At 46.1% G+C, this 12,872-nt stretch overlaps 1 protein-coding gene across 21 annotated transcripts in view; it reads left to right on the top strand.

Annotated features, from left to right (window-relative positions):
- Positions 1–12,872, top strand: part of LOC119773165 (discs large homolog 1-like protein) — a 96,089-nt gene that overhangs the window by 62,940 nt on the left and 20,277 nt on the right. For 10 of the 21 annotated variants that reach the window (XM_038270015.1, XM_038270012.1, XM_038270020.1 and 7 more), the window contains 3 exons: positions 7,179–7,274; positions 7,747–7,800; positions 11,931–11,981. In XM_038270015.1, the coding sequence (XP_038125943.1) occupies positions 7,179–7,274; positions 7,747–7,800; positions 11,931–11,981 (201 nt within the window). Of the gene's footprint in view, positions 1–4,003; positions 4,148–7,178; positions 7,275–7,336; positions 7,625–7,746; positions 7,801–11,930; positions 11,982–12,872 lie in introns of those variants that run through there. The other 11 variants (XM_038270019.1, XM_038270025.1, XM_038270027.1 and 8 more) reach the window with 6 other exon arrangements.

Genomic DNA, 12,872 nt, shown 5'->3' with positions numbered 1-12,872 from the left:
AGGCTGAGGGCCGTAGACGTCCGGGTCATGGAGTCCCGTCTGGGAGAAGATGCTTTACTTCAGGTCTCAGTCCACCTGGACTGAGCTGAGCTTCTCCTCCAACAGCCTCCAGGTTCTGCAGATTAACGGCTCGGTCCGGTCAGGACGGTCCGTCACAGAAACAGAAGCAGCTGGTTTCTGCTCATCATCCTCCTTTAAAACCATTCCACACCAGCGGACATTTGTCCATGTTTCCTATTCGTCCGTTTATCATTATTGAAACAAACGCTTCATTACCTGACCTCTAAGGGAAGCGTATCCCAAACTTTGGAACAACGCACATATGTATATATTTATAAATAAAACCAGGGCTGCAACTAATCAATAATTAGCAAATCGATTGTCAGATTATTTTTTTTTTTGATCAATCAATTAGTTATCGGATAGCGAAAGGTTCCTTAAAGGTATTGTGGCAGATTTTTTAAAAGACCTGCCCTCTCCATTTAAAAATGAAAAAAATGTGCGTGCAAGAGCATTCACAAGGCCATTTCTCCTCCTGCGCACCCCGTTTAAAATGTGCTGCTCTCATAGCTCATACAAGCTAAATGTCCACATACAGCGGGGACTATACAGTAGGGTTGTCGTGATAAACTTTTCAACTCGATACCGATACTAAGTAAAATATTCGATACTCGATACCCTTTTCGATACCACAAGAAAAAAAAAACAAAGACTCTAAAATTCAACAGAAATATTTTCATTACAAAAAAAATACAAGAAATAAATAAAAAAACAATAAGAACAATATTTTGAGGTTGTTTGCTGTGCATAATATTAAGCAAGCTTGATAAAAAACTTACAAAATTAAAATGAAGTGTTCCTTCCTTGGCTATGCTTTGCACACATAACAATGACACTAGCCAAACCGGTTAAACAAAAATAATTCTCAGCAGCTGCACCTGTTACAGAAGAAGTCTGAAACTGAAAAATGCCCAGAATTATTCAATCACACAGTGTTCAGAAAAAGCATTTTCCACTATTCTGCACTTTAGATGGCTGTATCGATACTTTTGAAAATGAGTATTGTATCCGGATACAACGTTTCAGTATCGATACACCAGAATGATTGAAAATTAGGTGGACGACTTATTTAGATGATTCAGCCATAAATAAAAAATGTTCCTCTATACCTTTAAAGAAGACTTGTTTTTACAAAATTAAACCAGGTGGAACTAGATATTTTTTTCCTTGAGGAGTTCCAGATAGGGCATACTGTAAAAGTTTTTACCATACGTTTTTTGGCAAATGCAAAATGTTTAATACAATTTAATTCAGTTTATTTCTATAGCATCTAAAGGCCCTTTACAGTTCACCAGATCATCCAGTCAAATGACATCTTTTTTATTACAATGTTGGTATAATTACTGCTCCAAGTAGGTCACTCTTTCAGCGTATTACTGCCACCTACAGGCCAGGAAGAAGAAATACGTTTGTGTAACTCAATTTAAAGGTGGACTTAGAAATGTAACGGCCGATGCTTATGTGTTTCGTCCATGTGTTGGCATTGGCCGATACATTGTTGGAGTAGCTCCTAGAGGTTAGAGCGTTGCCCCTGGGTCATAGAGGTTGTGATATCAGGTCCCACTGCTCCCCGGGCGCCGCACAATAGCAGCCCACTGCTCCCCAATGGGTTGGGTTAAATGCAGAGAGTTAATCTCCCCATTGTGGGACAATAAAGGGATTTACATGATATTGTTTCAACATCGGTGGATTCATTAGCGCAGTGGTTCTCAAACTTTTTCTGTCATTCCCCACTTCGGACAAGGGGGAATATTCAAGCCCCGCCTGTCCCCAATGTTCCAATTTTATTGAAGTAACAAGTAGTATCTAAATACAAACTATTTACATCAAATAACAGCAAGCTCAAAAATAAAGAAAATAAAAATGCAGCTGGGCTGGCAACACTGGGGCGCGAAAGTTTATTCCGTTACAAATAATATGCCGACATCACGTCAATCATTATTTTGGCACTTCAGTTCCAGGTGAAATTTTTCTCATATCTAATGTTCTTTTAATTAGGCTGCATGTAGGCTAGTAATGATTACTTTGTGGGTTTGATTGGTCTAAAAAGCGGCAACATACAGCTATAAGGACAGTTTGCTCTCACATGTTCTACACTTATAGTCACACACACACACACACACGCACACACCGGAACTTGGCGCGCCCCACCTGTCACGTCTCAATTCCCCACCAGTGGGTCGCGCCACACACTTTGAGAACCGCGGCATTAGCGGATTCAGCAGCCAGGCCTTCAGAGCACATGAAGGATGTGCTTCGGCATGAAGGACATTGTGTGGTTTGTTACATCCACCAAGGTGATGTTTTCCACTGCGCTTTTTTGCAGGATTGCTTGAAAAGTTATGAACAGATTTTAAGGACATTTTTAGTGGAGGGGCCTAAGTCCAAGGATGTGGTGATGATCATTTCAGCCCTAAGTATAAGTCACAATATGGGGCCAATTTTGGCAGGGGGTGGGGTGGGGGGTTTACCATCAAGGCATTACTAGGCAGTTGCCTGGGGCCCCAAGTTCCTGGGGTCCAAACAGACAGCAGCAAACCATTTGAAAACAAACCATGCAAAGAGCAGTGTTGCCAACTTAGCACTTTAGTCGCTACATTTAGCCACTTTTCAGACCCCTCTAGCACTTTGATTTCTAAAAAGCTCCTAGCGCCAAATCTAGAGACTTTTTTCTGCTACTGGAGACTTTGGAGACAACATCTAAAAGCAGCTAACTCTGCTCTCCAGAGCAAGTAGATTGGTAACCCCGCCTCCTGCTCTCCTCTATCTTGTCTGCTGTCATGATTCATGCAGCTATTATTTCATCCAAATGAAAAATGGAGAACAGAGAAGCAGATCATGGCTTGTCTACAGTGAAAAGAAGGACTGGGTTATTTACTTTGGCCTTTTTGGAAACACAGGAAGGAGCAATCAGCTAAGTGAGCTTAGTGCTGGGAAAAAATCTTTCATTCCTTTAGAGACAGCATGAAAAGTCAGCTGAGTACAAAACATAGAGAGGAAAACAAGAAGAAAAGGGACAAGAAGAGAGGGACACAACCTAGAACAGATAATGGATGTCTATTCTATTAACATTTCTCTATCTGGATAATGGGTCTGTTCTATGTGATGTCTTCTCAATTCAGAGGGCCCCCTGCCTGTCTTTGCCCAGGGCCCCACATTTCCTAAATTTGCCCCTGGGTGGAGGTCTGCATTCTGACTTCTTTTATAATAAAATTTGCCATAATTGTAATTTTGATCATGTGAATAGAGGAAGTAAAAGTAAAACGGGCCTGAAGTACCTGAGTAACTCAGTGATCAGAAGGAGCCTCTGCTGGTTCAAACCATCAGAAACACAAACCTGGAAAGTTCCTCATTTGAAGGTAAAACCTTCGACTTTCAGGAGGAAGGAGCTGAAGATAAACCCTGGTTATGCATCAGTCACGAATGGTAACGGAGGCGCGGAGCGTCTCCGCGGTGACGGGTTATCCTCTGACCCCTCCCTCCCCCCGTCAGTCACACTGCCATTACTCAGCGCTTTCCCAGTTTTCCCCGTCGACCTGTTTCCTTTCTCCTTCCTCGGGAGAAGGAGTGAAGTGGGACAAAGGTCAGCTGATCCAGCCTCACTCTGAGCTGTCAGCGAGGAGGAGGAGGGAGGAGGAGGGAGGAGGAGGGAGGAGGAGGTGCGTGATGTTGTCAGACTGCAGAGGGATCAGAGGAGGAACACTCTCTGCACGTCCTCCGTCAGCCCTGCAGTGTGTTATTGCTGCTCCTCAGACAGACGGAGGCTGCAGAGCCTCCATCGCTGGCGGAGGCGTGGGGGGGGGGGGCACCGCTGCGTCTCCGCTGCTCCTGCAGGAGCGCCTCTGGCTGCTCCACAGCCTCCCTGTTCGTGTCTGTGAGGAGGAAGGAGGGGGGCGTTAGGTGGAGTGAAGCCCCCCCCCCCCATCGTCTGCTCTCCAGCCAGCTCCACCTCTGCCCCCCCCCACACACAGCCTGCAGCAGGAGCTGCACCGGCAGCATGCTGAACTCCGTGTGGTACGCCAAGAAGATGGGGCGCCGCATCATGGGCACCCTGAGGAGAACCAAACGCCTCCACCGCCGTCTGCTGGTAGGTCCGCCCCCCACCCCCCCGCTGCAGCTGCTGCCCCTCGGTGGCGACGAGCGTCGGAGCTGCTGCGTCATGTGGCGGCCAGAGAGCGGTCCGGTCCGACCGGAACGCGCAGAGCGGGAGCCTCCAGCCGCCGTCGGGTCCGATCGGGTCCATCGTGCTCAGAACTCCAGGTTCACCTGCATCGTGTTCTGATGGAAACGAGCCACACATGTCTCTGCTGACGTTGCCTAGCAACCGCCGGGTCCCCATTCACCGCCTCCAACGCGCGTGTTAACATGCATGACCAGGGGAACACGCCGTCCGGCTGATCCCCGGTCCACCGGGACGGCCCGTTGGCCGCACACCAGAACCAATGACGGATCCAGAACCAGAGAGTCCAGCTGGTTCTGGTTGATCTGACCCGGATTACTCTCCAAACCAGACCCAGTTTGACCTTAGCAGTACCGGGTCAGATACAGCTCTAAGTGGATCCATCAGGAGAAGTGGACCAACCCTCAGAACCGCTCAATAATCCTTTAAATGTTGGTTCTGGTCATGGCCCGGATGTTATCGGACCTCTCCTGTTATTGTTTGAGACCCAGTAGAAGTTCTGCAACAGTTTGAAACGGGTCGGTGTTTGTGAACGCTCCTCCGTTGGCCTGTTTTCATCCTGACCCGGTCATCTGAAGCTCCTTTGGTTTGGGTCAGAACCGGCTCCTCTCTGCATGTTGCTGCTTTTAATTTTGATTTATTCTGAGAAATAAAACCGGTGGAGTTTGGATCTGCAGAACTATCAGAACCGGACGGTGAACCGATCATTCGGTTCTGAGTGTGACGGGCCGTTCTAACCGGGTCAGAACCTGAAGCTGACAGCGGTTCTGAGGCTATAAATTGGGTTCAGAGACTCAGAATGTAGCAGAACCCAAACTGTTCTGTGGTTCCATTCAGCTGCATCCTGAGGCAGACAGCTGGATGGTACAGAACCAGAACCAGCGGGTCCAGAGCAGAGCTGGATGGGCAGAACCTCTGTAGCTGTGGGTATCAGGGTGGCCAGTAGGAGGCGCCACTGGGATTAGGTTTAATCTGAGGCTCGTGTGGAAAAGCAAACATTCACTGTGTTCAGATTGAATCCGGGTCGACCCGGTTTGGATCCAAAGGCGTTCAGGGACTCCGGGTTCTGGATGATTTCCTGTGAATAAGGAGGATCCATTGGGCCGAGGAGGACTGGTTCTATTGGAAACAGGGTGTTCCTTCTGTGTTTGTGGATCAGAATCAGAACCGGTCCCCTGAGCCACGGCAGCAGCCTTCTGCCTGCGTCATGGCTGCTGTTGAGCAGATGCAGGGGGTCGCATCGATTATTCATGCAGCCGGCGGAACCAGCCGGACCCCTCCTGCTGCTGACATGTGCCACTCGCAGCCTGATTAATTGGCTGCAGAGAGACGAGAGGGAGGCCGGCCCGGAGGAGGTCGGATTCTGTGACGGTTTGGGAGAGTTCTGCTTCTGTGCAGGGATCAGACGCTCCGACCCGGGTCTGGAGGAACCCGCCCTCGTTAATTATTCAGCCTGCGGTTAGGGATCTCCTCCAGGACCATGACAACCCGTCAGCCTCAGCCGGGGTTCCCCTCCAGGACCGCCGAGCGGAGGCCGCCGCCGGAGCCCGGCCTGCAGGAGTCCATGGCCCACCTGCAGCGCCAGCACGCCGCGGAGCTGCAGCAGCACCGCCTGCTGTCCTCCTTCACGTCCTGCGCCGTCCCGGCGTCCTTCAGGGCGCGCAGCCGCTTCCTCAACCTGCGGGACAGCGTGAGGAAGAGCCCCACCAAGAGCACAGCCAAGGTGGTCAGCAGCAGGAAGGACGTCCCCTGGTTCAGTAAGGTACTGCAGCCGGACCCGACCCGACCCGATGTCCTGCTGACCAAACCAAGGCTCTGTTCATTCTGTTTAGAACGGGTCAGAGCAGAACTGAGATGCTTCAGGGACTCTATTCCTTTCTGGGTCTCTGGTTCTGAACCATGAGGAGCTGCAATCAGTTGGATTGAGTCGGGTTCTGACCCCCCTGGGTCCACTGATGGTTCTGACCCTCTGCGGCCCGTTTCCCTTATAAAGCTGATTTCTGTAGGTTTTTCCCTTCAGTGCCAAAGAGCTCAGTGATTGGGCCTAGTACTGACGGATTCTGGAGCAGCGATCCAGAAGTAGGGCTTTCGGATCAATGGCGTCGATGTTCTGGGCTAAATTTAGTGGCGGCTGGTTTTCCATCAGCTTCTGCAGCAGCTGCTTCATGAAGTTGGTTCTGTTGCATAACGGATCGGACCCTGTTGGAGGGTTCTGGTCATTCAGCAGGAGGAAGCCGTTTGGTTTTAGACCCTAAATCTGTCGTCTCAGACAGAAGCAGCAGCTCTCCTCGGGTCCAGTCTCTGCTGGAGTCTGTTTTGGTCTCGGTTCTTCTGGGTTTATGGGTCCATCTGAGCGGCTCGTCTTCTCATCGCCTTGATATAGAAATAAAAACACAAAGAAAAAATACATGTTAATGATTATTTATACTGATCCAATAATCTTTCCATGCATTTTAGGTTCTATTGGACCCTTTTTTCATCACCAGGTTCTGATCTTTCAGCTTTGAAATGGTTTTATTTGGGTTGGTTGATCAGTCGGCTCAGTTCCCTCTGCTGATGCACGTTTCCCCTCTGATCAATAATCCCTCACTAACAGAACCACCCGGCCCAGAACCACTCTCCCTCTCATTTAAAGTCCTCCAGGTTCTTGGTTCTGGTCCAGTTTCTGAGGTTTCTGTTGAAGGATTAACCTTTGACCTTGTGAGGACCTCCAGCTGCAGCTGCTCCTGCAGGGCGGAGCATTTCCCCTCACACACCATGGGAGTGGGTGGGGGCTCAACAGCCGGACCATCTGTCAGATCTGTCCCCTCTTCCTCCTCCTGTGATTGGTCCGTTCCTCTGACCCTTTCAGCCATGTTTGGTTAAACTCCCCCCATGATCATCCTCCTGCTGCTCATCTGTGTTTCTGACCTTTGACCCTCACCATGCTATTGTCCAGCAGGCCGAGGCCGTCCCGCCCTCCTCTCCTATAATCCCTGTGATCCCCATCTCGCCAATCCCAGCCGAGACCACCGTCATCCCTCCGACGTCACAGGTTTTATTTTGCTTTTTATTTCCTTTCTCTGTCCTTCCTCTCTCTGTGCTCCATCCATCATCCATCCATCATCCATCCGTTCATCCTTTCAGTTATCTCTCAGCTTATTTGGCCGCTGCTCTCCTAGTTTAGCTCAGCCTGTGGTCCAGTTGTGGCTCTGATGGACTGAGCAGATTAGGGACGCTAGCTGCTGCAGAGATGCATTCAGCGCTTCAGAGCCCATCTGGTTCGGCGCCATCAGCAGTAGTTTGAGGAAGGAGCCGCTCATCTTGTCTCGCAGCATCGACGGCGGTTTGATTCCCGTCTTCATGCTTCAGAACTGCATCCTCTGCAGCGTGAAAAGCCACCGCGTACGTCTGCTGCGTGTTAGCAGGGTGGAGCTCAGGCTTTCTGGGTGGATGTTGGTGGGGATTTACTGGGAGGACGGTGGGTGACGGTGTAAGTGACGCTGCCATGTTTGTTCTCTCCTCAGGCCAACCCTCCGCCTGTGGTGGTCAACACGGACAGCCTGGACACGCCTCCATACGTGAGTTCACCTTTTATCTCCCGGGACGGCATGATCATCACTTAGCTCAGGTGGACCATGATGCATTGCGGCCTTTTGATTTATATTGAGGGCATCACATCAGCTGACGGTGCTGGTTTGTAAAGAAACAATAATACGGTCAAATCCTGATGTATTTCCCGCTGTCTGATGATTGGCCAGAAAATCAGTTGACCTTCGTATTAAAATATCTGAACCTTTGTTTTTTCACATCCATCAGACTTTATATTTAATTCATTGGAATTAAAAACTAAAGGATTCATGCAAAGCAATGTGGCTCTAACTGTTCAGTAGGTGGATTTTCTTATGTTTAGTTGCCTTAAAATGAGACAAAGATGATAAATTGACCTTTAATTCGTCCCTTATTACCATCATGTCTTCTTTTCTGTTGTCCAGCTAACTGAAATCTATCAGTAGAATGACTGTAGAGACTAAAGGCCTAGTTTTAGGTTAGTCAGCTTGTTTATTGGATGGTGGTCTGATGATGTATGCTAGCCCTCAAGCTAACTTCAGGGTTTATAAATACTTACAGTGAGGGAAATAAGTGTTTGTACACCCTGCTTTTATTGCAGGTTTTCCTACTTAGAAATCATGGAGGAGTTTGAAATTGTCATCGTAGGTGCATGTCCACTCTAAGAGACATAATCTAAGAAAAAAAATTCCAGAAATCTATTTATTTGTATGACTCAGCTACAAATAAATATTTGAACAGCTGTCTATCAGCAGGGTTCATGCAGGTCCTTAAAAAGTCTTAAAAGGCATTGAATTCTTCAAATAAAATTAAGGCCTTAATTGGTATTAAAATGCCTAAATCAGTCTTTCGTAGGTCTTAATTTTTAAAACATTATAAATAGGATTATTTTTATTAAGATTTATTTTTGTAATCTAAATAAACATTAAAATTGACAATTATTTATTTTTTTTATTTAAAAAAAAATACCGGCTCGCCATTAATGGTTCCGTCCCGATAGTGGAACCAATAAAGCGGCCGGGACATTTGGGAGATGCACCATTTACTTTTTGTCTGGAAAATATGAGCAAATGTAAATGTAACCAAAATTGTCTCCAGCCAAGAGTTTCCTCCATGGCTAAAACCAGGGAACATACATGAGGCTCAGCATTTAGTGCAAGAAGTCATTGAAGCTCAGAACGATGGGAATTAAGGCAGTGGCGTCAAAGGCGAAGCACGAAACACAAAGTGTCAAAATGGAGTTACAGAGAAACAGCCGGTATTTCTCAGTTTAGTTCCACCCTTGTCTCTGCAACGCCTCCACTTATCACCAAATCAAACATACTAAGAAAACCATACAAAGAAAAATAGCTGCTAAAAAGACTTAGCACTGGTTATGTTGGGGCTTTAAAACTGATTTGTTTTGTTCCCTGCTAAAACAAAGTTTGTGAATTCAGTTAAATAATTGTTCAAATAAATCTGTCATTTGTGTGTTTTTAGCTTTCTTCCTGTATGGGAAGCTTTTCAAAATGTGAAACATTAGTGCAGTGGTTTATGTTAAAATAAACCTTTGGGTTAAGTTGTCACAAGCGGGTTTTTCTTCTGTTTCTTGTGAATTTGGTCTTAAATTTTTATTTCAAGTGGCATTAAAAAGTCTTAAAAAGTCTTGAATTTAACTTGCCTTATGCTGTAGGAACCCTGAGCTAGAATTCTGACCCTCAAAGACCCGTTAGTCTGCCTTCAAAATGTCCACCTCCATTTATTATCCTAAATTAGATGCGCCCCGTACAATCAGTAAAGCTGAGTCTGAACGTCCGCCCTAAACCCTACATCCCTCCATCACTATATAGAGCGGGGCGTATATAGTGGACTTTATAGAAAACTCAGTTAACATACCGCTCAGACAGAAGATCACAGCTTTTCGCTCCCAGTTTGTTACGTGACTCCGCCTCCTTGCACGGTGCCTGCGCCATCTTTGTTATTTATCGCCACTGTGACAACAAATCCCATAATGCTTTGTGTGGAGAGCTCTCCACATAAAGCATTCCAGGATATATTTCGAGTCCACCACCTTTTCATCCACTAGAGATTCAGACACTCATCCAAAATGGCGTAACCACTATATAGTGTCCGAATGTTTGATTAGGGCGGACATTTGGACTCGGCCTAAGAATCCAACTGCTAACATGGCCAAGACCAAAGAGCTGCCTGAAGACACTAGAGAGAAAAATGTTACACCTCCACAAGGCTGGAAAGCGCTACGGGGGAATTGCTAAGCAGCTTGGTGAAAAAAGCTCCACTGTTGGATCAATCATTGGAAAATGGAAGAAGATAAACATGACTGTCAATCTCCCTCAGACTGGGGCCCCATGGAAGACCTCACCTCATGGGGTCTTAATGATCCTAAGAAAGGTGAGAAATCAGCCCAGAACTACACTGGAGGAGCTGCTTAATGACCTGAAAAGAGCCGGGACCACCGTTTCCATGGTTACTGTTGGTAATACACTTTGAAATCATGGCCGGAATTCCCCTGCTTAAACCAGCACATGTCAAGAACATGTTAAATTTACCAATGATCCAGAGGAGTCATGGGAGAAAGTCATGTGGATGAGACCAAAATAGAGCTTTTTGGTCATAAATCCACTAACTGTGTTTGGAGGAAGAGAAATGATCAGTATCATCCCAAGAACACCAGCCCTGCTGTGAAGTATGGGGGTGGTAGCATCATGCTTTGGGGTGTTTTTCAGCACATGGAACAGGGTGGCTGCACTGTATTAAGGAGAGGATGACCGTCGCCATGTATTGAGAGATTTTGGGGAACAACCTCCTTCCTCAGAGCATTGAGGATGGGTCTAGAATGGATCGTCCAACATGACAATGAGCTGAAGAACACGGCCAGGATGACCAAGGAGGGACTCTGGAAGAACCGTATCAAGGTTCTTGCATGGCCTAGCCAGTCTCCAGACCTAAACCTGATAGAGAACCTTTGGAGGGAGCTTGAACTCTGCTTCTCACCAACATCCCAGAAACCCGACTGATCTAGTGGGCAAAATCCCTCCTGATGAAGAACTACAGGAAATGTTTGACCTCTCTAACAGGAACCAAGGACTGCTGTGCCAAATATTAACATTGATTTTCCTCTTCAAATATTGATTTGCAGCTGTATCATACAAATATTTAAAAAAAAATCATACATTGTGATTTCTGGATCTTTTATTTTTATTTTTTTAGATCATGTCTCTCACACTGGACATGCACCTATTATGACAGCTTCAGACCCCTTCATGATTTCTAAGTGTGAGAAATTAGCTCAGGATGAACTGTGAGAAATAGCAGGCTGTTCAAATACTTATTTTCCTAATCCTGTACCCAGAAAACCAGCCCATATCACCATACCTCCAATACTTTGCTTAAAACTCATAACGTTTCTGTTTCTCCAAGTTGGAGGAACTGATTTAGTCTCTTCAAAGCTGATGAGCTTCACGTTTATGGCTTTTATGACTCACCTGAAAAAGAAAAAAAGACTTTCTATCAAACCAAGAAGAACTGGATCTTATTTACCGACTCAAAGTAAAGGTAAATACACTTAAGACATTTTTTTGCTTATTTCTAGATCGTTTTTTGCAGTGTACTTTGCAAAAATGTCTTAAATGAAGTGTATTTACCCTAAATTGGAGTAGGTAAATAAAATGATTTGCCAATGAAATTAATATTTTTACTCTTAAAATAAGATAATTAGCCAATCTTCACTTGAAATAATAGTTTTTCTTATTTTAAGTGTACATTGTCTTGTTGAATTACTAAAGTGTCTCACCTACCTCCTCAGTTCAAGAACAAATAGACCTAATTTAAGAAAAAATGACTTATTTAGATTTAATTTTTTGCATTTATAGCGGTTTGGTGTTTTTTCTAAAACTGAGATTATTTGAAAATTATTGCAAAGATGATCTTCTGTGTTTTATTCAGTTTTAAAACCAGCTGATAATATGGTTTATATTTAGGGTTTTTCAAGCTGCCGTTAAACTTCTGTTGTAGATTTAAAGGGGAAATTAACTATAAATATTAGTTTACATCTTTAAATAAACTCGAGTTTTGGAGAAGCGTTGAAATGTTGTGATTCAAGCTTGTTTCCTCTGGTGCTGATGATGGATTATCTCTGCAGGTGAACGGGACAGAGGCTGAGTATGAGTACGAGGAGATCACGCTGGAGAGGGTAAGGAGCTGTTAGCTTGGTCTGATGGAGGCCCAGCTGGTCTGATCTTGGTCTGATGGAGGCCCAGCTGGTCTGATCTTGGTCTGATGGAGGCCCAGCTGGTCTGATCTTGGTCTGATGGAGGCCCAGCTGGTCTGATCTTGGTCTGATGGAGGCCCAGCTGGTCTGATCTTGGTCTGATGGAGGCCCAGCTGGTCTGATCTTGGTCTGATGGAGGCCCAGCTGGTCTGATCTTGGTCTGATGGAGGCCCAGCTGGTCTGATCTTGGTCTGATGGAGGCCCAGCTGGTCTGATCTTGGTCTGATGGAGGCCCAGCTGGTCTGATCTTGGTCTGATGGAGGCCCAGCTGGTCTGATCTTGGTCTGATGGAGGCCCAGCTGGTCTGATCTTGGTCTGATGGAGGCCCAGCTGGTCTGATCTTGGTCTGATGGAGGCCCAGCTGGTCTGATCTTGGTCTGATGGAGGCCCAGCTGGTCTGATGCTTTCAGTCTCTCTGAGCTCAGGTCCATCCTCCTCTTTATCCTCTGATGAAACCAACCTGCAGGACTGCAGAGCTTTGCCTCAGTCTGAATTTTCTTTAAGAAAGAACAACATGAAGCATCTTCCTGTTGATCCTCTGTAATCTGGCTTCACAGACATAAAATCCTTCTCAGCTCTGCTGCGTTTAAGGAAAATATCCCCAGAGAAGCCTTCAGATCAAACTGAAGCAGCATCTGGTGTCCCTTCTGCAGGTTTTACTCTAAAGCTGTCCTCTCCTTTAACACAATCTCTGACTGTGTCGCACTAAAGTCCTTAATTCTCATATTTAATCAGATTTAGTGAAAACTAAAGCATGGAAGCAGATCAAGGTTTGCAGATGGAAACCACCTGCTGTTATTCTAAGCTCTGGGT

This window comes from Cyprinodon tularosa, unplaced genomic scaffold, assembly GCF_016077235.1.
Source record: "Cyprinodon tularosa strain WSP-4 unplaced genomic scaffold, ASM1607723v1 ctg749, whole genome shotgun sequence".
NCBI lineage: Eukaryota > Metazoa > Chordata > Actinopteri > Cyprinodontiformes > Cyprinodontidae > Cyprinodon > Cyprinodon tularosa.
Note: the sequence above shows the minus strand (reverse complement) of the source record. Positions and strands in the feature narration are given on the sequence as shown.